Source organism: Microtus pennsylvanicus, chromosome 3, assembly GCF_037038515.1.
Source record: "Microtus pennsylvanicus isolate mMicPen1 chromosome 3, mMicPen1.hap1, whole genome shotgun sequence".
NCBI classification, from domain to species: Eukaryota; Metazoa; Chordata; class Mammalia; order Rodentia; family Cricetidae; genus Microtus; species Microtus pennsylvanicus.
In genome coordinates, this window is record NC_134581.1 from 21,498,732 (window position 1) to 21,525,075 (window position 26,344).

The following is a 26,344-nucleotide window of genomic DNA, read 5'->3' on the forward strand; positions in this document are numbered from 1 at the left end:
TTTTGAGCCCATTGGGTGAGGTTCCTGCATCAGGGATCTATTGCCAGATACTGGCTATTATTGGATGGTAGAGAGCTGTGAGGGTGTAGAGGGTCAGTGGGGAACTTACAGACCCTGACATCACTGTATCTAAGTCCTTCTGCCCAAGCCAGAGACCACACAGAGCCCAACACAGGGCACAGCTAAGTCAGAGCTGGAATGGTGTGGGTTACATCTCCAGGGGAGAGAAGAGCCAAGGCTGGGTGTTCAAGCAGGCTTCCAAAAGAAAGAGAGGGGCAATGTCTGGGCCTTAGAGGGATGCATTGGGCCAACCTGGGAGTCTGAAGATGGCGGGGGGGATGAAATGGAGGGGGACAGTAAAGCAGGTCACAAATACTGTCATCATGGAGAGCCAGTGTCAGCCACCTGGTAGGAACAGCTCTAAGCGATTTTCTCAATTCTGATGGCCCCTGGGATCTCCACAGTGGAGTGGAAGTTGTGGCCAGCCTGTGTTTCTTCTGGCTAAATGTCATCAGCTACCACATCCACAACAGTCCAGTCTGAGGCTCCCTCTGCCATTACTGTTGCGACTAGGTGGCTCTGTATGAATTCCTGAGCCAGTACCATCTGAGAGCCACTGAGCCACCATCACTCAGGACTGAGAACCCTGGAGGGCCTGGCAGGGAGAGGCAGGCAGCGGCAGCATGTTGCTGCTGATTAACAAGCCTAGTCCACCATCCATCGCTGGCCTTCATTAGGGCCTCCAAGACTCATTTTGCATGGGCACGTGGACTCCCCTCTCCGCTCTTCTCTGAGGTGATGGATGCCCACTGGGTGACTGCATCCTGTGCGGAGTGGGAGCCCTTCCCTTCCTGCACGCAGGAGGGGGCAGGAACAGGAAGCTGATTATGCATGGTCCTTCAGCCCAAACTCATGGTTCTGTCAGGGTGGCTAGGGTAAACAGATTTCATCTCCCTTAAAACTCATGGGCCTGGAAGACTGGAAAATACCATCTCCTACATTTTAATGGCTCTTTGACACTCCTCGCAAAACTGTCAGTAGGTAAACAAACAGCAGTGGGCTTTGGGCCAGGTCTGCACAATCGGCTCGTGGGATGTTCATCTGAAAGGTGTTTCCTGGCCTCGAATCCCTGGGCTTCTGTTTCCTCTTTCTACCCATGGTGACTAGATTGGACAGAGGGGTTTGACCCCAGGTAACTTGAGTAAGAGGGCACTGGGAAGAAGTGCGGCCGTTGATCTGGCTTGAAGCACATGAAGTCTGGGACTGTGTGTAGATGGATACCCAGGCTTCTGAGGCTTGCTGTGCCTGTTGACATGTTATGGCCAGTTTGGCTTCTGGATGCAGCTATTTGATGCTCTAAAAGCCTAAAGACCCATCATGGGGTTCTCTGGCTGTGACAGCTTCAGATATTAGAAAGATGCACCTGAACTTGAGAAAGTGGCTTGTCATCTTACAGAAGAGAATACAGAGAACCAATTGGAAAGGGATCTGAGATAGAAAGAAAAAAGGACCCTAGGACCATGGCCCCTTAGGATATTTATGCTCCCAACAGCTACCTTCCATTTTCTCTTTCTTGAGTTTTCTCTGGCATTTGTTGTAGGAGAGAAGCTATGAATTCTTAGATTCACTGGACTGTCTCTCCTCCATCGACAAATCTCATGGAGGCGGGAAGTTATGTTGTGGTGGCAGGCCACAGGAGGGAGGACCAGGTACCTTCAGTGAGGGGCGTGCCAGGATAAATGCAGCCTCTGCCTGGGCATGGAAGGCTGTATAGAATCCCGGGTTTCAGGCTTTCAAGAGAGCTGTCTTCTGTGGACAGCCTGTGCTGGGATTCCACCTGATGCCAGATGAGAATACCCTGGATTGATTTCCTTGTAAGAATGGCATTGACTGCATCAAGCTGCAGGAAGATTGGCAGCTTAGATCTGGGAAGGACCTCTGGGTGCCAGGCGGCCTTTGTTGAAACACTGTCCTGACTTTGACCTCATGGAAAATCCCAAGGAACTCTCTGACTGCTTTCTCATCCCCTTCCCAAACACTGTGGGAGCAAGGAGAGTCTCGATTTCATTTGCTGTTTCGGAACACTGTGGGTGCATGAGACAGTAGACAAGAGAGGAATCTGTTCCCCAGACCCTCTTGTTCCCAAACTACTGGTTCTTCAAATCCTCTTTTTCCAGCATGAAACAGCAGACCTAGGAGAAACATGCTGAACTTAGCCATGGCTGCTGGCCTTGCTGCTCAGTGGGCAGGACAGGCTGTGAGTCCTGTGTAGTATGGAGATCCATTACCTTCTGCACCATGAAACACACATGCTACTCCACACAGTCTAGGGCTCTTGCGTGGATTTTCAGTTCCCCTAGTTTAGTAAGCCTCTCCCACCAGCCCTGGAAAGGGGCTGTGGTCTCTTAGGTCTGACTGTAGGAGACCACAGATAACTACTGCTCTTGGAGCCCACTTCAGGGAAGAGGAAGAGGCAGGGTGAAGAGCAGGGCAGTGTCAGGGATGCTGTAATGGTAGTGCGGCCATTCTTCTAGACCACAGCCCGTGTCTGGAGCCCAAAAGACCCAGTGCTGTTTTTAAGTCTCACTGCATGCCATCGGTTGGGATACAGACAATGTGGCTCTTTGGATTCCTTCTTAGACTTCCCCACTTCTTCAGATCCAGGTGAGGCTACACAGGGGCCATCTTGTGTTTGAGACTGGCCGGCCATCAGGAAAGGTTGTTACTGTGGCAACCTCTTCTAAGATCCCTTGCCATATGCAATATATGGGCGTGGTGAAGGCTACAATATCCATATCTGAGTTAAAGAGTGCTAAGGACGTGAAAGTGTGACTGAGTGGCTGAGTGTGGTTTCTCAGTCAGCTATGACTGTTGAAGTTGGTTTGGCGGCAGGGCTGGAGAGAGCCAGTGCCCACCCTTCACAGAGAGCAGGGCTGGGCAGAGCCAGTGTCTACCCTTCACAGTGATCAGGGCTGAGTAGAGCCAGTGCCCACCCTTCACAGTGAGCAGGGCTGGGTAGAGCAGTGTCCACCCTTTACAGTGAGCAGGGCTGGGTAGAGCCAGTGCCCACCCTTCACAGTGAGCAGGGCTGGGTAGAGCCAGTGCCCACCCTTCACAGTGAGCAGGGCTGGGTAGAGCCAGTGCCCACCCTTCACAGTGAGCAGGGCTGGGTAGAGCCAGTGCCCACCCTTCACAATGAGCATGGGAATTAGATATCTAGAAGCTGACCAGGTCTCTCCTGGTGAAGCTAAAGAACTTGGGTCATGAAGAGTTTCTGCTTCTCATCACCAGCCATGCACTCTAACACAACTGCCTTTTATAGACCTTATAGAACCTTCCAGAAGCTTCAGGAAGTACTTGCTGAATATTTCACTGACTCCCCTCAATTACCCTGTGAAGCAGACATTGTTATCCTCATTGAGTGGGTGACTGAACAGCAATTTTAAGGGTCTGAACCACTTGCTGACGTCATACAGGTAGACAGTGTTAGAACTAAAGCTCACGTTCAGGTCTGTCTGCTTTGAGTTCAGTATGGTCAGCATGCTGTCATGGTAGCTGTCCTCTTGTGTAGAGAGCTGCAGGACTAGCTAGAGAGGGGACCCAAGATATGGGTGCTGCCTAACAGGGCTACCTATTTAAACCCCAAGTGTCATCTGGGGCTTGGAAGAAGTAAATGGTACAGTCTAAAGAGGTAACTGAGGGGAGATTGATGATGATGCTGTAGATGTATTTCCTCCTCACTGGGGGTGGTGGTACAGCAGTGGCCATGCAGCTTATGGGCCTCAGAAATGTGACAAAGTTATAGGATGGACAAGGCCACTCCCCAAGGTCATAGAAACAGAAACATAGGGAGAAAGGGAAAGGAGACTCCACATATGCGAGCTGCTTGCAACCTGTGTAGGGAGCTCCACGGATGCAAATTTCCTGAGTGGTCACCCACATTGGGGTCTTCCTTTCAGTAATATGGAGGAAAGTAACCTCAACAAACTCGCTAGTTCAAGCAACTAGACGTGGATAGAATCATTGTGTTGGTTTATCACTGTTGGTGATCTACCTGGGGTAAAGAGGTATTTGTACATTTCTTCCCCGTGTAAAGTCCCACAATAGACTTTTAGAAGGGGTTGCTCAGAGTGGAAGACAGCAAAGATGGTGTGGCTCTTAGAAGTTAGTCACAGCCGGGCGGTCGTGGCGCATGCCTTTAATCCCAGCACTCGGGAGGCAGAGGCAGGCGGATCTCTGTGAGTTCGAGGCCAGCCTGGTCTACAAGAGCTAGTTCCAGGACAGGAACCAAAAACTATGGAGAAACCCTGTCTTGAAAATCCCCCCCCCAAAAAAAGAAGTTAGTCACAATCCTGGGCTTTCACCACCCGTAGGCTTTCAGCAATATCACCAGACCACAGCTGTTGGAAAGGGTCACCACTCTCTACATTTAAGGAAGAGAAGCTGGGAATGTTCATGTGGCCTGTCTATCTCCACATGCCTCCCACTCTGCTGGTGAATGAGTGTCCTGTTGATGCAGCCTGCAAAGTTCTTCCCAGGACAGAACTAGGTGAGAGGGCGTGGAGGACCAAATGGAGACCATCTATCTTTCACTTGCTGGTATGGGGGACGTTGAAGTAGATACCTGGTCTCATTTACATCTGCGTGAAGCCCAACTATTGGATGGGAGACATCTAAAAACGGTGTTTCCAAGTCTCTTACCCCTCTTGTTATGAGTTGATCTGTGTTTCCTGGGAAAAAAAGATGTCCAAGTCTTAGCTCCCTGACCCCATACTTGGCAGTGTGACCTCAGCTGTGAACAGGTTTATTGCAGACATACCAGAGTTGAGTAGCTTCCTCTACAGCATGACTGGTATGTTTTTATAACACGTCCATAGTAAATGAAAGGAGAGAAGCCCAGGCTGAAGGTAGACCAGAGCTGTGTAGCTGCAAAACACCAATAACCAAGCAATTACCAGAAAAGGCAAGGAATGCCTCTACCCTACAGGTTTTAGAGGGAGTATGGCCCTCCTGACAGCCTGCTGAAAGAATTCTGGCCTCCATAATGGGGAGACAATACCATTCTGTTGTTTTTAGTGAAGCTCCTGCAGAACACAAGCCTACACACTCCCACACCACTGTGTGGTCCAGTCATATATGGGGATGAGGACACAGAGGTCACCCTGGATAGAGACCCCCTTTAATTGCTTGCTATGTTTCTTATATATCAGAACTAGGAGTCATAGAGACCCCCGAGCCAGAAAGGGGATGGATCCTTCTAAGTCACACACCAAGTCCAAGGCTGGGCTGTTCAGAGAACAGAGCCCTTCCAAGGCATTCTGGCACCCCAGTGTTGTACCCAATGTGTCTGTTTCTCTAGGAGCCTGACTCAGAAGGGCTCCTGGTGGGAGGAGCATTGGAACTCTACTTAGCTTCCTAAGGTAGGCCCCTGTGTGAACCAGTGCTAGACCTGGAGCCTATCCCAACCCCTTGAGGCACTGTTCTGTGACCCATGAAGGCTGTGACTTCTTTTATTTACCATAAGTAATTGTACCTTGAAACATAAAAGAGGCAGAAGGAGAAAGGCGTGGTGGGGAGGACTGTGCAGATCTGTATGTCCTTTAAAAGAGCAAATTTCACAGTTTGTATTTCCAATTTGAATGCCTGTTCAGACTCATTCAATCAGTCACTCATTCAACAGATGGGTTGAATTGGCTCATTCAGTTTACTCAAGCTTGTTTCTGTTCTTTGCTGGCCATTACCACCCATCAATCAATGGAGACATGCATAATAATAGCCTCCATTTGCCTAAGATTTATACTTGGCAAAGCTAGTAAATAGGTGTTAGTCACATGAGTGTACTTGATACAGAGTTTCTTTCAGGACCCAGTCCTATTGACTGAAGGAGGTGCAGGAGGAGAGACTTGCTGTTAAGGGATAAGGCTTTTGACACCAAGCTGTGTAGGTGGAAGTTTCTGTCCCACAGGCCACTCCCAAGTAAGCACACAGATGTTTAATATTAATTACAAATGCTTGGCCAGTAGCCAAGGCTTGTTATTAGCTAACTCTTACATTTAAATTAACCCATGTTTCTTTATCTAAGCTTTGCCATGTGGCTTAGTACCTTTTCTTAGTACAGTGTGCCCATTTTACTTCTCCCTGAATCTTCTGGCGGCTCCAGACTCTTCCCTTCTCCCTCCCAACATTCTCAGTTTGACTCTTACACCCAATCTCTTCCTTCCCAGCTACAGGCCAGTAAGTTCTTTATTAACCCATGAGAGTAATACATATTCACACTGTGCAGAAGGACTATTCCAAAGCATAGCTGGACTGTGGTTTATCCACTATTGGGAATTGAACCTGTGTCTTTAGGGTTATTGACTGCTTTGGTGGAGGAAGCAGGCATGCAGGGAAACTCAAAGCCAAAGCCACAGCTCTGTCCTCTCTTGGTGTTCAACACAACAGCTCACAGCAGATGCTAAGGAAGTGAGAGTTACTCAGAACAAGGTGGGGCTCCATGGGTAGAACTAGGGAAGGCTTGAAGACCTATTATTTCAGTGATGGACAGAATGAAGAAGCCATTCCAGGAAGGAGGAACAGGGAGTGGGGGCAGAGGTTTACTTTGAGGGATATGTTTGGAGGAGCTATCTCGGTGCTGTGAATATGTTTTATTACTATGGTTAATAAAGATGTTTTGGCTTATGGCAGGGGAGAAAATATATGTAGGCGGGAAAACTAAACTGAATACAAGGAGAAAGAAGGCAGAGTCAGGCAGATGCCATGTAGCTGCCAAAGGAGAAGGATGCCAGAAACTTAGTGGTAAGCCACAGCTTTGTGACAATACACAGATGAATAGAAATGGGTTAATTTAAGATGTAAGAGCTAGCTAGGAATATGCCTGAGCCATTGGCCAACAAGTGTTGTAATTAATATGGTTTCTGTGTGATTATTCAGGTCTGGATGGTCAGGACACTAAAGCACAATCTGCATTTCCATCTCTGGATCACAGGGGCTTGGCAGGGCAGACATTAGTAACAATCTTCCAGTCAATAGAGAGTCTGGAAAAAATCACAAAGTAGGGAGCGAAGATGTGCTGAAAGAGGTATTTCTAGAAATAATGTTAAATCTGTGTCTCTGGGTTTTGGTATTAAAAGACAATATAATGACACAGGAATCTTAACTGTAAAGGTATGTGCCTATCCCAGCAGAGCTTGCCTCTTGCTACCCTGTCCCTGCATAAATGTTTTCCGGTTGAAGCATCACTTGAACGGCATCTTTGGGCACACCCAACTGTTTTCCTGATGTATGTTTGGGGGTTCATGTTCTCATACACATCCTTCCACAGCACTACTTTTATGAGCGTAAGGATGGGCTACTGTCAGACCCTCAACTGTAGACAATGCTGTGATGATTGTCATTATAAAATAGGCCCCTTTTCCCACCTTTCTTAGGCAATTATTTCATTTGCACAAACTCTTCTGAGTGACGTCATTCTGTGATCAGAAGGGCTGATGTTGGATAAAGCTTCCTTTGCTGTGGTCATACAGCCCCCTCCAAAGCTGAATGTGCCACACTGGCAGCAGATGACGAGGATTCAGCAGCACAGACAGCGATTTGGGTGGGGCTTCTTGTGACATACCACTTGGGACGTGGGTCCCAGGATATAGGGATGGAACCTGGAGACTTGTAGTGCAGGGATAGAAAAGAAATACACAGAGGAAACGGGGGCCTTGAAGTAAGAAACAATGGAAGCTGATGAATGTTTTGATAGAAAACTAAGGAAAAGAAGGAAATCAAAACCAAACACCAGTGGCTGGGGAAATAGTTCAGTTGATAAAGTGTTTGCTCTACAAGCATAAGGAATTGAGTTAAGATCTCCGGCACCCACATAAAAATTCAGACTCTGTAGTAAGAAGGATTTGTAATTGCTACTGGGGAGGCAGAGACAAGTAGATCTCTGAAGCTTAATGTCCAGACAGCCTAGGCAAGTCATTGAGCTCCTGGCATAAAAAGAGACCCTGTCTCAGGGAATAAAATGTCAATCAATGACCTCTGTATCTCTGACCTCTCTCTGCACCTGTGTATACATGTGCATGTACAGCCCCGTATGCAAACATATGCATATATATTACACACATACATATACCGCTGAGATTTCAAAAACACAGGTGCTAGAGGAGGGTGGCAGGGAAGTTAGGGAGAAAGAGAAGATGCAGAGAATGAATGCAGAAAGATTTAGGTAGGGTGGGCTTATGGGCAGAAGTGGAGTATGGAAATTTACTTGGAGTCCATTCTCAATGCAGCCTTCTACAGCTGTTCTGGGCCTAGGCTCCAGATCTGCTAGAACATGAGCCTCTATTAAGAGCCTGGCTGTTAAGAGTTAACAGTCAACCAACCCTATCCTCAAGCACAGAGCTGGCAAAAGATCTTCCTGGGTTCTTTCAAGCCAATTCAGTTGAACAGGACCAAATCCTAGGTGGCCAGTCTGTACTAATGAAGGAGGTTTGGACCTGCTAGGAAATTTGGCTTCATCACCTATGGTGTTGAGACCCCGTTGTAGGAGCTGAGGATCTAGAGGGCCACAACACATCTGAAGGACCAGGAGATGTCATAGATGTCATCCAGGGGCTCTAACAAATCTGGCCTGCCCAATGTGCAAGGCTGAAGCTGGCTTGCCAACTGTGCAAGGCTGAGTCTGGGGTAGCATGGAGTTCTCTGGGAAAGGCAGAAAACTTAGCTGTTCTCACTCATGGTCTCTAGAACACCCTGGAGTTTCAGCTGGGGTTGGGGATAGTCACCTTAGACCTACCAGTAAGGGCTAGGCCTTAGGGCTGTGCATGTATGCATGTACGCATGTGCATGTATGTTTGTGGTGTGTGAGTAGTGGTAACTGTGTCCCTGTGCTTCCAAGAGTCAAGAACTGGGAAAGGGGGAACAAGTGCAGGCTACCTGTCAGGGCTTGGATGTGCTTACCCATGACCCTACTGTGGTCGGACTTTCTTTGGACCACCAGTTCCAGAATAATGACATGGAAACATTTTATGAATTATGAAAGAATGGCCTTAGCTTAGGTTTGTTCCCAGCTGGCTCTTAAAACTTAAATTAACACATTTTTATTAATCTATGTTCTGTTATGTGCCTCGTTACCTCTACTCTTTACTCTGCATCCCACTTCCTCCATGTCTGGCTGGGGAGTTTCTACCTTTCAGATTCTTTTTTTTTTTTGCCTTAAAATAGATTTATTTTCTGGAAAAGTTAATAATGCATATAATACTTTTACTCTATATTTTGAATTTATTATCTTTTCCCCATAGTTTATCAAAAAGCAAATATACAAAACAAAACGAAACGTCCCATTGTCTGAACCTGGAGAAACTCTATCATTTTTTTATTTATTTATTAAAGATTTCTGCCTCCTCCCCTCCACCGCCTCCCGTATCCCTCCCCCTCCCCCAATCAAGTCCCCCTCCCTCATCAGCCCAAAAGAGCAGTCCAGGTTCCCTGCCTTGTGGGAAGTCCAAGGACCTCCCACCTCCTTCTAGGTCTAGTAAGGTGAGCATCCAAACTGCCTAGGCTCCTACAAAGCCAGTACGTGCAGTAGGATCAAAACCCAGTGTCATTGATCTTGACTTCTTCAGATTGTATAAATCTTTTGCCTTTTACCTTTCAGATTCTTCCCGGAGTTCCCATCTCTGCCCTGAAGTCCAACCTATCCTTTCCTGCCTGGCTATTGGCAGTTCAGCTCTTTATTAAACCAATCAGGAGGTGCCTTAGGCAGGCAAGGAAGGACAGAGACACATCTTCACACCATGTGATCAAATATCTTGCAATACCCTACCCTTTTAAAATTCCTTGTTCATTAGTATCCCTGCATGCCACCTTCCTGTCACTCATGGAGGACAGAATTGCAGGCTTACTCGAATGAGGATTGGGTTAGTTTCTGTTTCCTGATTGGCTGCAAGCTCCCTAAGAGCTGCCTTGTCTGTCTGCTCTTGTTTTATTTCTGGAGTCTGCACTGTGCCCCACCCCCACATATTCCTCAAAAACTTTTGTACAAGGATACTCAAACACCTCTTTTGCCACCACATTATAGTCCTCTCCCATGATTCCTTGCAACAAAAGGAGTTGGGGCTGCTTAAGCCATGTCTGCCATGGCGAAGACACTTAGCCCCTCATGCCCAGGTAGCAGCATCCTGGTTCAGGGAGCACACCATGCTGTGGCTCCCAGGTTCAGGAGTCTTGGGGGCTATTGAGAAAGGATCGCATGGTGGCACTGCTCTGTGTTTGGTGGCCTTGTCTTGTCAATACGCATCAGGCATTGCCTCAGACGCAACTGGAAGCCACTGTTCCTCATTCTTCTGGGCCTGTGTATATTGTTACCGCCGTGGAAGGACTTTGTAAATCAACTGAATGTCTAATCTATGTCTCTCCTAAAAAGAATGGCTGAGCTGAACAAAGAGAGCTTATTTATCTCTCTTTTATCACGACAGGTATCTAATTCCCCCTCAAATATCAATACATCCACAGATGCCAATGGAGACAGAAAGAGAAACTGCCATCAAAGCCAGCAGCAGCTGCCTCTTTCCCCATAGAGGAAGCCTCCACCAGGACTTACCACCTAGACCCCCAGGCATGGTCCCACCAGTTGCTGGGTGGGTCATGAGGTTCCTATGCTGAAGTTGCTAAAGAAAAATGTCCCCTGGGTAAAGAGTTCATTCTGCCAGGTTCTTTGTCGCATCTTCCTTTTGCCAGTCAGCCTGGCTCTTGCCAGAGACCCCTTCCGTCTCCCCATTTGGACTCCCACTCTATTCCCTTCAACCTACCTTTGCCCCTCCCAGTGTTGTTGATCTGGAGGCCACTCCTTAGTCCCTTCTCCAATGCTGCCTTCAACTAGTCAAGGAGATCAGCAGGGCCCCCAGAGCAGACCTGATACCCCTATGCAGAGGAGATCAGCAGGGCTCACGGAGGCAGACCTGATACCCCTATGCAGAGGAGATCAGCAGGGCCCCCAGAGCAGACCTGATACCCCTATGCAGAGGAGATCAGCAGGGCCCCCGGAGCAGATCTGATATCCCTATGCAGAGGAGATCAGCAGGGCCCACGGAGCAGACCCACTGATACCCCTATGCAGAGGAGATCAGCAGGGCTCACAGACACAGATTCACTGATACCCCTGTGCAGAAAAACCTTGCATATTGCCCTGAGTTCTCAAGTCACCCTCTCATGGGCGCAGTCAGAACTGGAGGTTGTTCAGAATAGGAGGTGAAACTTTACTTCCTGTCCACGAGCTCATTCAGGGCACACACCCATCCTCACCCATCGCTGTGTCCTAGCGTATATCACTGACTCCTCTTTCAGCCCTGCAAGGAAAAGAAGGGGGGATGGGTTAGAAATGTGTCTTTACCTGCCTACTTTATGGGGGGTATCCTGTAGGTACCAGTGCATCCGATTCTCCCCATAGACCAGGAACATAACCTAGGAATGATCAAGTTACTATAGCAATGATAACACTGCTTTGCCCCCCCACCCCCACTTCTGCATCATCTTACCTATGAGACCACATTCTTCAGATGAAGAGGGAAGAGATGGAGGTGGTGAGAACTGGGTCCTGAACCTGCCTTCCCAAACCCAGTGTTTTTTCCCATATGAATTCCCAGAGGGGCAGAGCCTAGGAGGCGATGGGCATGCGTCCCAGAGCCCTGTCCCCTGCAGGCATCTTTGGATCTGACAGCAACACATGCCCTTCCAGCTGGTCTGGTCCCCGTGCCACCATTTGAGAGCAGAAGTGACGGTAAATATTTAATTGTGCCTCCACCATAACTTTCTGCCAGAGCTCTCAATATGCTTTATAAATGCAAATGAGTGGTCGCTTCCACTCCAGGGAGATGTAAACCTCCCCAAATCACTTTGATTCAGTCCCCCACCAGAGTGGAAAGCTGTAATCAGGAGCTCCCCATGCCAGAGGAGCAACTAACCTTAATCACAGGGAGTGGATGGTTCACGTGTCTGTTGTCCTCTGTCTCCGCGCTGGACAGGATGTAAGGTGATGGATACCTCTTGCCGCAGTTTCTGCCCAATCGATTGCACGGAAAATACTACTCAGAAGCAGATTCAATTACATTCTAACGGAGGCACCTATGACTGTTAGGGAGACTGAGGTTGTATTTATGGAATTAACAGAACAAAGGGATCCCTGGAAGGCTTCGGAATGCAATTGCATTCTAAGTTTAATTCTGGACTCCATTTCCTTTGCCACTATCATCCCCTTCAGTGAGAGTCTGTGGTTTGTGCCGATTTGCATTCTGGGAACTTTTGTGGCTTCATGGTCCAAACAGAAAGTGCTCCCGTTCTTTCCTCCATTCCAGAGCTTCAGGAAGCTTCCAGATCTGTCCGGTGGGACTTGCGCTGTGATTTCAGGCTTTCTGTGCCAGGGTGGGAAGCTAGCTGTGTGACTTTTCAGAGAGTTGCGCCCCTCTCTGCGCCTTGGTTTCCCATTCAGTCACGTTCAGTCACGTGAGTACTTTCGTTCCTGCTTCAGACCCACCTGGCAGAGATATTTTAATGATCCCCGCGATGAGCTTCTACAGGGGCTCCTGGAGTACCTTCTGAGAAGTGTATTATGTAAATGTGGTATGTCATTATGACCGTTGTTAGTGCTGTGAAGTGGAGATGAGGGGAGATGGGACGCTTGCTCTTCGCAAGGACCCCAGCTGTCGGCAGTGGGAGGGAAAACAAACTTGTGATACCTGCTCTGGTATTTTTCATGTGATAGCACAGATCAACCCTAACCCAAGCCCAAAGAGGGCAAGAAAACGCCGCTTTTCTTTCTCCTAGGCAACTTCCAAATGCGCACTCTCAATCTGCTGGGGCAGAGATGCTAGCTGTGCTTCAGGCATGGTTCACACTGTCATGGGGCAGGGGAGGCTTCCTGTGGTCATGTTGGTCCTAGCCCTACAGAGAGCCATGTGGCATGCATTCCACACGGGCTCCTGGTGTCTACCTGGCCGTTGTTTATGGTCCATGAAGGTCCTTTTTTGTGGGTCCTTCATTAGACTTGCTCAGGCCCTAGGGTGGCCCTTCTTTAGTGCCCATCATCTGGCGAGGTCACTAGCTGCTGGGATGGTGGATGTCCAGGGCCCTGTGTCTGGAGCTGACTTCCTTCTTGGGTTCTGGAATAGGCAGCTTTCTGGAGAAGCACTGACCAATGAATTTATCAGGGACTTCTTTTCATTGTTGAGCATGTGCGTGTGTGTGTGTGATGTGTGGTGTGTGGTGGGTGTAGTCTGTGCACGTGCTGTGTGTGTGTGGTAGATGTGGATTGCGTGTGTGTAGCTGAATATGCACAAGTGTGTGAAGGTCAGAGGTCCATGTTGGGTGTCTTCTCGTGTTATCCAGTTTATTGAGACAGGGGCTCTTACTGAACCAGGGGCTCACCATTTTGGCTACACAGGCTGGCCAACAAGTCACCAGAATCCTCCAGCTGATGCCTCCCCTGTGCTGAGATTATAGCAGTTTACCCTGCTTTTACATGGCTGCTAAGGATCTGAACTCAGTTCATCATGCTGGCCTGGCAAACCCTTTACTCACCGAAGCATCCTGGTGATAATACCAGCCATCATTGTCTCTTTCATTTCATCCCCACAGCTCACCTCCGGTTTCTCTGTACACCTTTAGTTTCTGCCTTGACGCTTGTTTCCGCCAAGTCCAGAGATTTTGAGTCTGCTTTCTGCCTTCATATCTCTTTCCTGAAGCAGCGAGTGTGGAATGGCTGTTGGCATGGTGTAGGAAGAGTAGTGGGGCCAGAAGGGAAAAAAGGGATCCTCTGCATTGATGCCCCACTCCCCTGTATTTTCTGTACCTCTGCACATAGTCCCAACACCTCTGCTGCTGGGGTGAGCTGTACTGCTCTGTTGATATGTACAGAGTCTGGGGAATCTGAATGAGTAAGACACCTCCACTAGTGTGTGTTTATTGTCAAAGACATCACTCGGGTGGGGTGCTGGACCACACACCCATCATTTCAGCTATTCAGGAGGCTGAGGCATAAGGATCACTTGAGCTCAGGAGTTCTGGGCCAGCCTGAGCAACAAAGCAAGGCCTTATGTCATAGGGAAAAATTGCACCTCTGGAAAAATTTGATGACCACCTAAGAAAGGTACATTGACTTATACTCTCTATGATGTATCCAAGAATTTAACTAAAAATGAATCAGATGTATTTAGATGTAAAAAACCTTCTTATCTTTGGTCTGGGCAAAGAATTCTCATGTAGGGTAGTAGACTATGGAAGAAAAACTTGACGAATGATGAATTGGGCTTTGTCCAAATTAAAATGTTGGACCTTTGAAAAGACACTGCTAAGAAAATGAAAGGCAAGTGCCCAAATGAGACTAAATATTTACGATGTGTGCCTGAAAAATGACCAGAGTCCAGAACATACAAAGGACTCTGAGGAGACCCCAGGATGGCTAGACAGAGGTGGGCAGTGTTTGCCTCCCCAGTCAGGAACCAGTGCAGTGAAGTGGCTGCGGAGGGAGTGATGGGAGCCCTGTGAGACAGAGACCTGGGATGGCGGCTCCAAGACAGGCAAAGAGCAGCAGGAACCAGGACCTGAACCCTGGTTTGGGAGATGACCATTTTGTGTGTGTGTGGGGGGGGATGCCAGAACCACATTTCCGGGGACAATCACAGTCTACTTACAAGGGAATTCCATAGTCAAGACAGGCTGGGGGAAAGTTGAGATTGCTGCCCAGAGTCTGTATCATAGCATTTCTCAGAGAAGAGCCTACATTGTCTTCCTCTTCCTTTGAGTACTAGAATGATGCAAGTAGGTCCTCTTGAGGACAGAGCTGCTGTAGGAATCCATATGCCTCTCCCCAATGGGAGCATAAACTTCTGCCTATGCCCATCCTGGGTGCCCTGCAAGCATTCTCCCAAACTTGTACAATGCCCGAAAGCTTCAAGAACCCAACTGGACCTAACAGTATGCCTGTGACTCCAGCATACAAACCCATGTAGTGCGCTGTATAACATGGGCAGGTGGTTCAGCAAAGCGTGTGGTGCAAGCCCCAAGACCCCAAACAAACAAAGCCCTTGCCTTCTGGGACCTGTGCTTTTTCATCCCAAGCCTCCCTGCCACTCACTGCTCCTGGCAGCTTCTTCCTGTGGTTCCCCTGCTCCCTAGTGCCTCAAGAGTACATCACCGAGACCCAAGGACATGCTTCATTGGATCTCTGCTGCCAGCAGTGGTCACCCAATGAGGTTTAGGGACACATCCCCCATACTCTCTACATTCCCAGTGCCACCACTGCCATTATAAGAGACCACCGGCGACGGAGGTGCTCATTCTAAGCAATCAGCTACTAAATTCTGCATCCCGGGCATTGCTGTTCTCTTCACGAGTGTCTATGTAGCAGGTGTCCCTACCGCCACCACTCCATGCACCAATCACTGCATCCGCTTGGCTGCTAGGATGTCCCTGCTCCCACACAATCTGAAATCAGATGGGCCCCGCTGTCACATGCACCATCTTAAAAGCTATTGATTCTAGCCAAAGAATCTCTACAGAGACTGAGCTGTGGCACTAACCTGGAACTAAATCCAAGTGAGTCTACCAGATGACTGCACTAAGAAACATCTTCAGCTGAAAGATGCTCCTACGAAGGCTGCCCCTCAATTGGAGGAGACACATAATCTTTGGGCTGTGCAAACATCGATGTAGAGACACAGTAAAGATGAAGAAGCACAGGGTACAACGTCTCCAGATGAGTCCACTATTCTGTAGCAGAAGACCCCAAAGAAAAGGAAAACAATGTGATGTTCTTCGTGTGATTCAAAATAATGATTCCAAAAAAAAAAAAAAAACAAAATAATGATTCCAGGGACATGCACTGAGAATCAAGAGAGCACAAACAGATGAGTCGGTGAAATTTTAAGAAAACAGCTTAGAACTTCATGCCTGTGTTGTTTATTACAGCATTATTCATAAGAGCCAAAATGTGGGATCAGCCACCACAGCCACTAGAGTTGAGAATGTGGTGTATATGTATGTGTGTGTATATATATATATGCATGCTAGAATACTATTGAGCCATGAAGAAGGCACAGTATGCGATGTTGGGGAAGATTTGGAAGGACACCTACTCTCACGTGATAGTCCCAATCTGGAAAAGAATAAATATATGAACAAATTGAGATGCATTCATAAAATGAGATTCCACTTAGCATAAAGAAATGATGCAGCTGACTGTTGTGGTACACGATTGTTCTCCCAGCATTCATGAATTGGAGTGGGGAAAATTTGGAGTTCAAGGCAACTTGGACCACATCACAAGACCCTAGCTCAAAAAAGCTCCCCCAACCCCAATAGCAGCAAAATAACAACAAAGTAAAAAAATTTGCATTTTCAAAGTATGAGTTCATCTTAAAACCGTTATCCTGAAAGCAGCCAGATAAAAGCAGAACATAGTATGTAATTCTATTTCTGTGAATGTAAAGACAATGGCTTTTGATTTATAATGACAATGGATCGACCATTGCCTAGGGGCAGGAACAGAATGTGTTGTGAGCCCGAGGTTAAGAAGGCCAACAGGGAATAAAGAAATGCTCACCTACACTTGTGCTAGGGTTAAAACATAGTTCATTCCTGCTTTGGACCTGCCCTTTGTCAAATTTCCTAAGCCCTTGTCAGGTTATTGGGGAAGAGAGGGTGGGCATATGTCTGTCCCAGGGGCAAAGAGACTTGTGGGAAGGAAGAGATTTAGGGGAGCAGTTGGTATCTGGGAATTGTCCTCTAAAGGCAACAAGAGGAAGGAGGCAGGGGGATTGGGGTGTTGAGAAGAGGGGCTCGAGAAGCAGTCAGGTATGGAGGAGGATACACAGAGGACCCAGCAAGGCTAGAGGAAGGCATGGAGTTTGGCTACCGGGTCAGCACGGCCCTGAGAAAGTCCCTGGGTAGATGCTAAATGTGGGGGATAAAGGTGGGTCCTGGCACACAGTTAACTGAGGAGTCCCGGAGCGAACACGAGGTCTGCAGTGGATTTCAGCAAACTCTGTCCCCTCACTGAGTCTTGGCTGTCACCAAAGAGCCTGAGTGTGAAGATACCTAAGGATATTTCTGGCACCAGGTATGATCACACGTAGCTTCATGCACTGTTCTTTTTCTGATTTGCAGAAACGCTGATGGACACAAGGACAGCCACTGCAGAGTTGGGATGGACGGCCAATCCTGCCTCTGGGGTGAGTATCAGACCAGCATGCTTCAGTCCTGCAGAGAGATCCTGAGTCTGGGTGGCTGGGAAGTGTAGGGCTTTCCTAATGCCATACATGTGGGGTGCAGTGTACAGAGGGAATGCTGGGCATACTACCTATCCAGAGGCAGCACCTAGGGGTCTCAGATATGTTCCTTTGTGTGTGGTGCAGAGCATCTTGCGACCCAGTCTTTTCAGACAGTCAGCTCCTGGGCAATGCAGACTGTAGATGTATCAGAAGGGGGACATTAACACTATTGCCATCGTAACACATTGGAGATCAGCAGTGCCCACAGAGCTGCACAGAGACCAAGGGTATCAGGAAGTGCTGAGGCTGATTGCACCCCGGGACCTTGCTTTAGAGGCACAACCTTAATTGATTTGGTCAGTGTACATGTACCTGGCCAGACCCTAGAGCTATGATGAATAGCTCTGTGATGCTCATGGTTTCCTGGGAAAGCCAACCATGTTCATGGATAAGTTAGGATGCATCTCTTCTGTGTGACACTGGAGAGACCAGTGGACATACATGACAAAGAGCTGGGAATGAAGAACCCAGGGGTGGGGGAGTGAGAACCTCTTCGCAAAGAAAAGGTTCCTGTGAACTGGATTGGGGCGGGTTTAACAGGTAGGGCAGGAAGTGCTGGGGAAGATGCTCTAGGTAGGAGGGACAGCTAGTCAAATGGTGGGTGATGAAAAGACGTGTGGAGGTGGCACAAGTCTGTGTGTGGACCACGGCAGGGGGTGGGGAGTGTCAGGATGAGGTGGGGCAGAATAGAACACAGCACAGTCAGAAGATTTGGGGTTTTTAATCTTCCAGGAGATGGAGAGATCTGGGCAGCAGAGTAAAAGGGCCACACTGTTGATAGGGCCGCGGAGAACTGCTGGAAGGAAGGCATGGGGGAGACTCCTTCAGCTGCCTTGGGTGCATCAGAAGAATCACATTTAAATGCTCCACTCACAGAGCCCTCTGAGAAGAGTGAAGGAGCTGGGGTCAGCAATGATGGACCACAGTGAGATAGAGGAGATGCCTGCGTGTCCTGCACAGTGATTGGCTGGCTCTGGGGCTTAATGATAAAGGGAGAGTGCTGGGGGATGAGGAGGATCTTCTTCCCATGCAAGAAGTGAAGTCAGGTAGAGCAGGGTGGCCCTAGGCTTCCTCACCTGCCCTTGGCTTTCTCTGTTCCTGTGTTTGGTAACATGTATGTTTCATAGCAGATCTTCAGCACAACAGACCCTCTCCTTAATCCTAAGACCTCCTCAGGTGGTAGGTCAATGGTGATCTCAATGTGTCCTCCCCAGGGCTCTCACTTCCACCCCCGACCCCAACCCCTGCATTTGCAGGTTGCATTACCAGGTGTAAGTACCATGCCTTTGGTCAGGATAAAGCTAGTAATCCCCAAAAGAGTGAGATAGGGCCTAACAAAGGACCCAGCTGAACAGGTCCAAATACTGCTAGAGATACTGTGGGCAACCAGGGGAAACCAGTATGCTCCAAATGGTACTTCATACAAAGCTGATGAGATGACCAGTCTAAGATGCCTGGATAGCCCAAGCTTGTTCCCTTTCGCAGATGTCATTACTCTTGGCTGGCTTGCATGTGCTTATAAAGACTATATATGATTTGTAAATGTCCTTCCCTTGATTTGTTTTTCTTTCCCTTTCCTCTCATACACAACATCTGTCTTCTTAAACGTTCCATCTTTTCCAAGGAAGATGTTCCTTGAGGGAGACGTTCAAAGTCAAGTGATGCCCTTTTGAGGTGGCAGCTGTCTAGCTGCTCATGGCCTGCCCCTCCCACTTGTTCCTAATGTGGTGGCACTTTTCTCATAGGGATTCTACAACCAGATAAGTAGTCAACTGATGCTCTAAGAAACCGGCTGAGCTTGTCTGGCTTAGAACAATCAGTGGTATGCTCAGGCTGGTCCTTAGTCTCAGTTGAGAGGGCTATCTTAGACTATGCTTCCATCTTGGGGTCTTTTCTCTCCTCTCTCTGTTGCCATCCTTAGTAGAGGCTGCCAGTGGTGGTAACTCACCCACGGTTCCCATGTACAACTTGGATTCTCAGGGACTGTCTGTCTCAGCACAGCATAAGTAGAACTTACCTCTTCTCCGCCACATACATAGGGTTACACCCACCTTAGTACGGAGCAAAGGCATGAGATCCGGAGCAATCCTCCACTCTTTCGTCACATTACTCTGTTCATTTGGCCCGTCCTCAGGGACACCTTCTCTGTACGTCAGCTCTGTTGGACCCTTCCCTACTCCATCACAGATCTTCTAGGTGTCATAGAGGTTTTCACAGTGACATACAACACCACTGTAGCATTTACTTCTCTCCGTGTTACCATAGAGGAAGCAGTGATTAAGCAGTCTAAGTCAGGAGGAAGTAAAGTGAGGGAGACTGTGGCAATAGAGGGGAGGGGATGAAGACAGTGTGGGACATGGAGGACCAGAGATACTGGGGACACATTTACCTTTTAAGGAAGCAATTCCTATTCTGTTAAAATCCAAAGACAGAGATCAAAAGGTATCTGAAGAGGTTCGTGTGCTCTAGGTTGGTGAAGGAAACCATGGAATGGAATCTATCCTAACTTCTTGCCTGCTTCCTGAGACTGGGATTGAGGTGTCTGACAATGAAGTTGGTTAATCTTGAGTATGAACTTTAGGAGGTGGAGAGCATTTACATGAACTGCTACTGACTGTTGGAGAGAGGCGAGGTAAGATCAACAGGAATGTGGCTGAGGCTAGGGCCACGCTGTGAGTGAAGACCAGCCATGCATATGTGGTGGGCCAGTCCACAGGGTCTCTGTCACCTGTTTGACTCTGCCTGGAGAGATGGCAGTGGATGTACCCAGAGTTACAATGTGCAGGAGTAAGGGTGAGATTGAAAGACAGGAGAGCTGAGCCCAGCGAGAGGCTGTTGGCATCTTATGGACTGTGTTGACCAGAGGGAGTCCCGGTGAGACTGTAGGACAGGTGTGTAGACACATCCAACACGAGAGTGGGGTCAGAAGCTGTGGCCTTGTGTCAGGGGTAGGATTTAAGGTGCAGCCCTTAGAGGTAATGAGAAGTCCCAGTTTAGGGCTGGGGCAGAAGATAAACTTCAGATCCAAAGGAGCTTAGGATCCAGTGGAAAAGACACAGGCCTTAAACTATGTCTCTATAGTAAGAGCTAATTTAGTAAGCCATCAGTTAATCAAGCTGGAGAAGGAAACTGGGTGGTGTCATTAGGTGAGCCTGGAGGGCACTTTGAGTTTGGTTTGCTCTGTCTTAAGAAGGACCTGCTCCATGCTCCCCAAGAAGGGAGGCAGCCGGCACTGTGACAGCGACATTGTGACAGGTGCTGTCCCAGCACATGGCCAGCTTGCTGGGCTCCACAGAGAGAGCCTAAGCATCTACTCTTCAGTTTATGTGGCTGTCCATGTACCTCTGCAGCTGTATTTAAGAACAGCCTGATCTGGGCTTGGCTAACCACCCATCCCTAGCTCACAAGTCGTTTTCAGTTTGTTGTTAGAAAGCTGATTATAATATTACATGTGAAAATCAGAGCATATTTATGCCCAAATTCAAAATACTGCTTGGTAATTAAGCGCTCGCCTTTAATGTAAGCCTCTTGGTTTAATCAAAATCACACGCTACTTGGTGAACAGAGGGTAAAGGTAAAAATCATGTTATAAACGGACAAAGCCAGGTAGGTGCTGAGTTTCCATGTGAGGGCATCCCAGTGAGGTTCTCCAGGAACTCCTTCCTAGACTGGGTCCATACTTGTCCTGCCAGTCCTTCACAGTGTAGGACCTCTGGGCAGTGGTGAGTTCAGAGAGTCTGGGGTGATCGCAGCACTGTAAATGGTGGCCTTTATGGACCCGTGCTCCCCCATAGTCCTGTTTTAAGGTGCTGCCCGACACTTCCCATTCTTGCCTTCCTCCGTGACCCTGGGCATCATTGTCCATGTTTTCAAGTCCCAGGGGATGAGTCTGCTCTAGTTCCACATCCCTGGTGCCAGCCTAGCAGGGCACAGGCACCAGGAATGTCCGTCAGCAGAACAAGTGATATCTCTTTGCTTCTGTAACCTAGGGCTCTAAAGAGATGCCCACAGCAGGTTCATTATAGCCCAACAAAGAGTTAGTTCGAGGCCTTGCAATATCCAACTGCCATTAAAGAGCTAGTTAGCAATGCAAATAGCACTACTTCGGAGATGAGCCTGATGAAGGAGAATGGACATCCAGAAGGTGTCTCTCTTTTCAAACTCCCACTGGAATGGGTTAGAGGCAAGTCTGGGTTTCTCTGAGAGCCAGGCATATTGAGTTTCCTTGTTGGAAATCCAACCCCAAAGTTCCTCTCCTCTCAAAGGGCTCGTGCGGAGCTCACCTACTATTGCACCTGAGCCATGGATGGCCTTCCTTTGTGTCAGTTCCTGTGTCTGTGATGTGAGTCTCTCAGAGCGGACATCTATGAAGTTCTCATCTTCAAAGACGGCTTTGTATGCTTCCAGACTCCATATGCATCCATGCTGCTGCTCGGAATCACCTTCACAGCCAGTGGCATGTGGAGTTGACTATTTTAATACGAGGCATTCTTCACCTAGGCTTGCTAGAGGAGAATTGCAAAGGGGATCCAGAATCAAGCCTGGCAAGCCCATAGTTGGAGTGAACAGGCTCCTATGTGCTCTCTGTGTGTAATTAGCATATATATGCACATAAACATATATATACATACACACAAATATATTTTATGTGGGAGTATTTGAATATATGTGTGAATATATGCACCTATATGTGCCTGTGTTTGTGCATATAATTTCTATGTATGCATGTATATATTTATGTTTGTTTATATTTGTGTGTCTTGGTATATATCTGTGTGTATATATCTGTGTATATTTATGTTTATATGTGTATACATTTGTATGCCTTTACATTTCCATACGTGTATCATATGTGTGTGTATCTGAATATACACCTATATTTATATGTCTGTGTAGATAAACATGCTTGTGTGGTATATGTGTCTAAGTATGGACAGATGAAGTTAAATGAGTTTTACCCAGGCCTCTCTAGGCAATTCTGTGGTGTGCTAGGAGGATTATTGAACTGATAAGTGCTAAACTTCTGGGGCCAGCTGCTAAGATAGGGAAGAGACCTGCCTGAAAGTCTCTATCTGGCCATTAATTCTGCACAAGCTGCAGGCAGTTGTGAGCTTTTCTGGCTGTCCAGGTCTGGGTCACTGGGCAGCCCTGGCTACGTCCTTTAGCCTCAGGTCTTCAAGGCACCCTTGACAGCTGCCTTTCCTGGGAGTGAGGAAAGTATACTCAGGAGAGAAAGCTACTCCAGTAACTGCCTGTCTCTTCTAAGGCCAAAGAAAATCAATTCCGATTTTCCTGGGCTGGTGAGTGACAGGCCTAACCTGAGGAGCAGCAGCCTAGGCCCTGGGCCCTGACATCAGATCTCTGCTCACATCCCCATGTGGCCGGTCCCTGCCTATGTGACCAGGGCCTGCCCTTTAGACTCCCTCCCCTCCTCTGCTCTGTGGAGTAACAGCAACACACAGGATACAGAGGAGGTTCTCCTTTGCACCTATGTAGGAAACACTAGCCGGTTCTCAGCCCTCTGGAGGGCTCAATCTATTCTCCTCTTACTTTGATGACTCAATCCTGCTAATTAGGACAGAAACGCCCCGAGCTGAGTTAGGGGTAGATCCAAGTGAGATTTAACTGGGAGAGAACAGGGTTTTGTGAATGGAACTTCCCCTGTTTGACTTTGGAGTCATGCCAGGAGCAGGAGGGCAGAGGATGCGGCGGGCTGTGCTTTCTCATATTGTGTGCTGGTCTGAGTGCTTGTAGCCTGGTGACTGGATCCTGGTAGCAACTGTCAACGTGTACTTCGCCTTCATCAGGACTTTTGGTGACCACTGACAGAAAAAGCACAAACCACTCTTGGAGGAAGCAGCCTGGCTCATGGCTTGGGTGGGCAAGGTGACATGGGGCTACAGGTTGGGCCAGTCTAGATCCTAGAGGGTGAGCTGACTCCCCTCAACACCCCACCCCCACCTGTCTCTTCTATTCTTCCTTTTCTATCTCCCCGGCTCTTTCTCCTTCTTGGTCTCCCACAGTATTGGGTATTGGGGATGCAGCTCCTCTTTCTCACAGTATTGGGTATTGGTCCACAGCAGCTCCTGCCTTTCTGCATCGTCCGTCTTTATGCCAGAAAAGAGGAAACCCCTGCTGCTGGACCCTCAAGCGCAAGCCCTTGCATTAAGTTCTACTTGGGCCCGAATGACTGGGCTTGGATTCTGTACCCACCCTCAAACAGAGTCCTCATTGCTCACATACAGCCTGTGTCTGCTCTGTGTGGACATAGGCCCAGCAGAAGGCCAGGGACTGAAGGGAATGAGGAATTAGCTCTCCAGGAGGAATCAGGGCATAAATTCCAGACAGGCTATTAGATGGCAAATAAAAATGAAAAACAAACAAACAAGCAGAAAGAGGCCTGCACAAACCAACCTCTGGGCTTTCCCAGGCTCCATCTTACTGGTAAGGAAACTAAAATGAGGAGCAGCTGATAAATTACCTTAGCTCACATGGCTAAAAGGTGTCCCGGTTGCCCTTTGACCTCTGGTAGACTGATCCCCCCCCCCCCCCCATGGTACAACTAATGAGAAGCCTGCTCAGGACAAACGACAGACGTGAAGTGTAGAAGGCTCAAGCCGAGTCGCCCATGAAGTCCAGGAATTCAGGCACGGTGTGTGAAAGGTTTTATTTTTCTCACAGTATGAGCCATGAATGGAACTCTTTCCTTAGTTGTTACCCAGGAATTAGTGTGGCTTTCTCAGCCAAGAGAGGCCAGCCCCCCTGCTGGTGGCCTCTGACCCCCTGATCTCTCCTTCCTCCTCCTTCCTCCCCTTCCCTCTTCAGGTAAACCACCGAGCTAAGTCAGAGCTCCCCACCCTAGGTCTCCCACCCACTCTTTATCTTTTTCTCTCTCTACCAAAAGGCCTGTAATTAGGAAACATTAGCAGGCTCAAAACAGCTTTCATACCTGAAACATCCTCCCTAATTGCTCTCAGCCGAGCTCTTCCCTGGCTATTAATGTCACTTTTATGAAGCAATGAGGAGCAAAACACCCGAGGCACTTAAAACATTTTTTTATATAATATGCGTCTTTTAGGAATGGAAGTTTAAAATCACCTGCCTGACAGAGACAGTGACAGACAAAGGCATGGGGGCTCAGGACTAGAGCCGGGAGGTGGAGCCTCCTGCGGGAGATGGACTGTGCTCTAGGACATTCAGAATCTGCTCTGAGAAGGAAAAGGCCCAAAGGCCTGGTGAGGCAGGAAGGTTGGTGGGCACTAGATGGAGCCTCGGGGGAGGAGAGTTGGGTTGACGCGTGTGTCTGTGTGTGTGTGTGTGTGTGTGTGTGTGTTCATGTGTGGGTGAAGTGAGGGGTTCAGGGGGTTGAGAGAACCTTATTTCTAGTTTGCTTGATTAAGGGACCTTGGGAGTAGTGGCTTTCCAGAGTCTTGATGTCACACTAAGTTCCTTTCTTTACCTTAGAAGTGACTCACAGATGCATACAACAGCCTATTTGATTAGGTCTGTCCCAAACCCACCTCTCCCTTCTCAGAGAAGACATGCCCCAGAAAAAAAGCAATTGCCTGAATGTCTCACTCATGATAGTCAGGTTCCAGCTGAGGTTGGAGCACACAGGCAGGTGGGTCTGTGTGTCCTTCCCCCAAGCCAGGTCTAGCTGGTTTGCACCCTAATACCCATAACCCACGTCGACTGGAACAGATGGGTGTCTTTTGTCTTCTCTCAACCCCTCCATGGGAAAATGGTCCCAACCCTGAAACTCTTCATTGACAGCTCTTCCTGAGTTAAGGCCAAGGGGCTCTTTGGATTGTGAAAGAAAGGAGGCTTCCTGAATCTTGGCACCCAAATGGAGTAGAGTCTACCAGCTCTTTTCGCCAGGACTCATAGTACTCAGCTAGGAAGTCTGAGTGAAGGGCGGAGCATCAGAAGCAAGGTGAGGCTGACTTAGGATGTCAGAGAAGGGGTCAGGGTGATGGCTCAGTTGGCAAAGTTCCTGATGCACACGCATGAAGGTATGAGTTTGGATCTATAACACCCATGCAAAAAGTTGGACTATTATCCCAGTGCTGAGGAGGTGGAGGCAGGGATACCCACATGGCTTCCTGGCCCATTGTTCCAGTCAGATCTGTGAGCTCCAGATTTTGAGAAGGTTCCTGTCTCAATAGATAAGGTGTAAACAATTAGGAAAACACTCGGTATCAACTTTTGGCTTCTACATATATGCGCATATACTTACATATGTACATGTACACGCAAACATGAATATATACGTAAACTGCATACATAAACACATGCACTTGTACATGCACACACAGACACACACACTGACACACAGACACACTACACACACACACACACACACACACACACACACACACACACACACACGGTGCTTGTGCATGCCCAGAAAAAATGCTCAGAGGAAAAGAAACAAACAAAGGGAATGTCAAGGTCATCAGAAGAAATTGAAGACTCTGTGCCCAAGCCTAGGGAGGATGGATCTTTGCAGAAACGGGGCAGCTCCCTGATGGAGCATTCCTTTCATTATCACCCACCATATTTATAAAGGGGCAAACCCAGGATTTGGAAGCTGATGTTCTGGGAGTATTCCATTTTCTGCTAAGGTCTTTAATTTCTCTGGGCCCATATTCTATATTTATAACATAAGCGATTTAAGAGTTTATTTACAGAGTGACAGGGAGGATTTAATTTTGTTTACTTTTTTTTTTTTGGAAACTACAGAGCTGAGGGCAATACTGGTTGCTTTGACTAGTGCCAGTGGTGGCACTGACTTTCTTTAGAGGGCCTTAGCTCGGGTGGGATTAGGGTGGGAACACGATAAACATTTTGGCATTTCTATTAGGAAGGCCAGAGATCACACCCTGCTACTGATAGCAGGATTTCAATGAACTTCTCCCACTGCTGGTCACCCTGAGTTAAACACTGGCCTGGCGTACCAGGTTCCAGGATGACAAGTATCATCTCACTGACTCTTACCAGGGCCCTGAAGGTACATGACATTTCTTCTA

At 48.1% G+C, this 26,344-nt stretch overlaps 1 protein-coding gene across 1 annotated transcript in view; it reads left to right on the plus strand.

Moving 5' to 3' along the window:
• Positions 1-26,344, plus strand: part of Ephb1 (EPH receptor B1) — a 436,566-nt gene that overhangs the window by 113,691 nt on the left and 296,531 nt on the right. Inside the window, exon 2 of the mRNA XM_075964864.1 lies at positions 17,152-17,216. Coding sequence (XP_075820979.1) covers positions 17,152-17,216 — 65 coding nt within the window. The remainder of the gene's footprint in view (positions 1-17,151; positions 17,217-26,344) is intronic.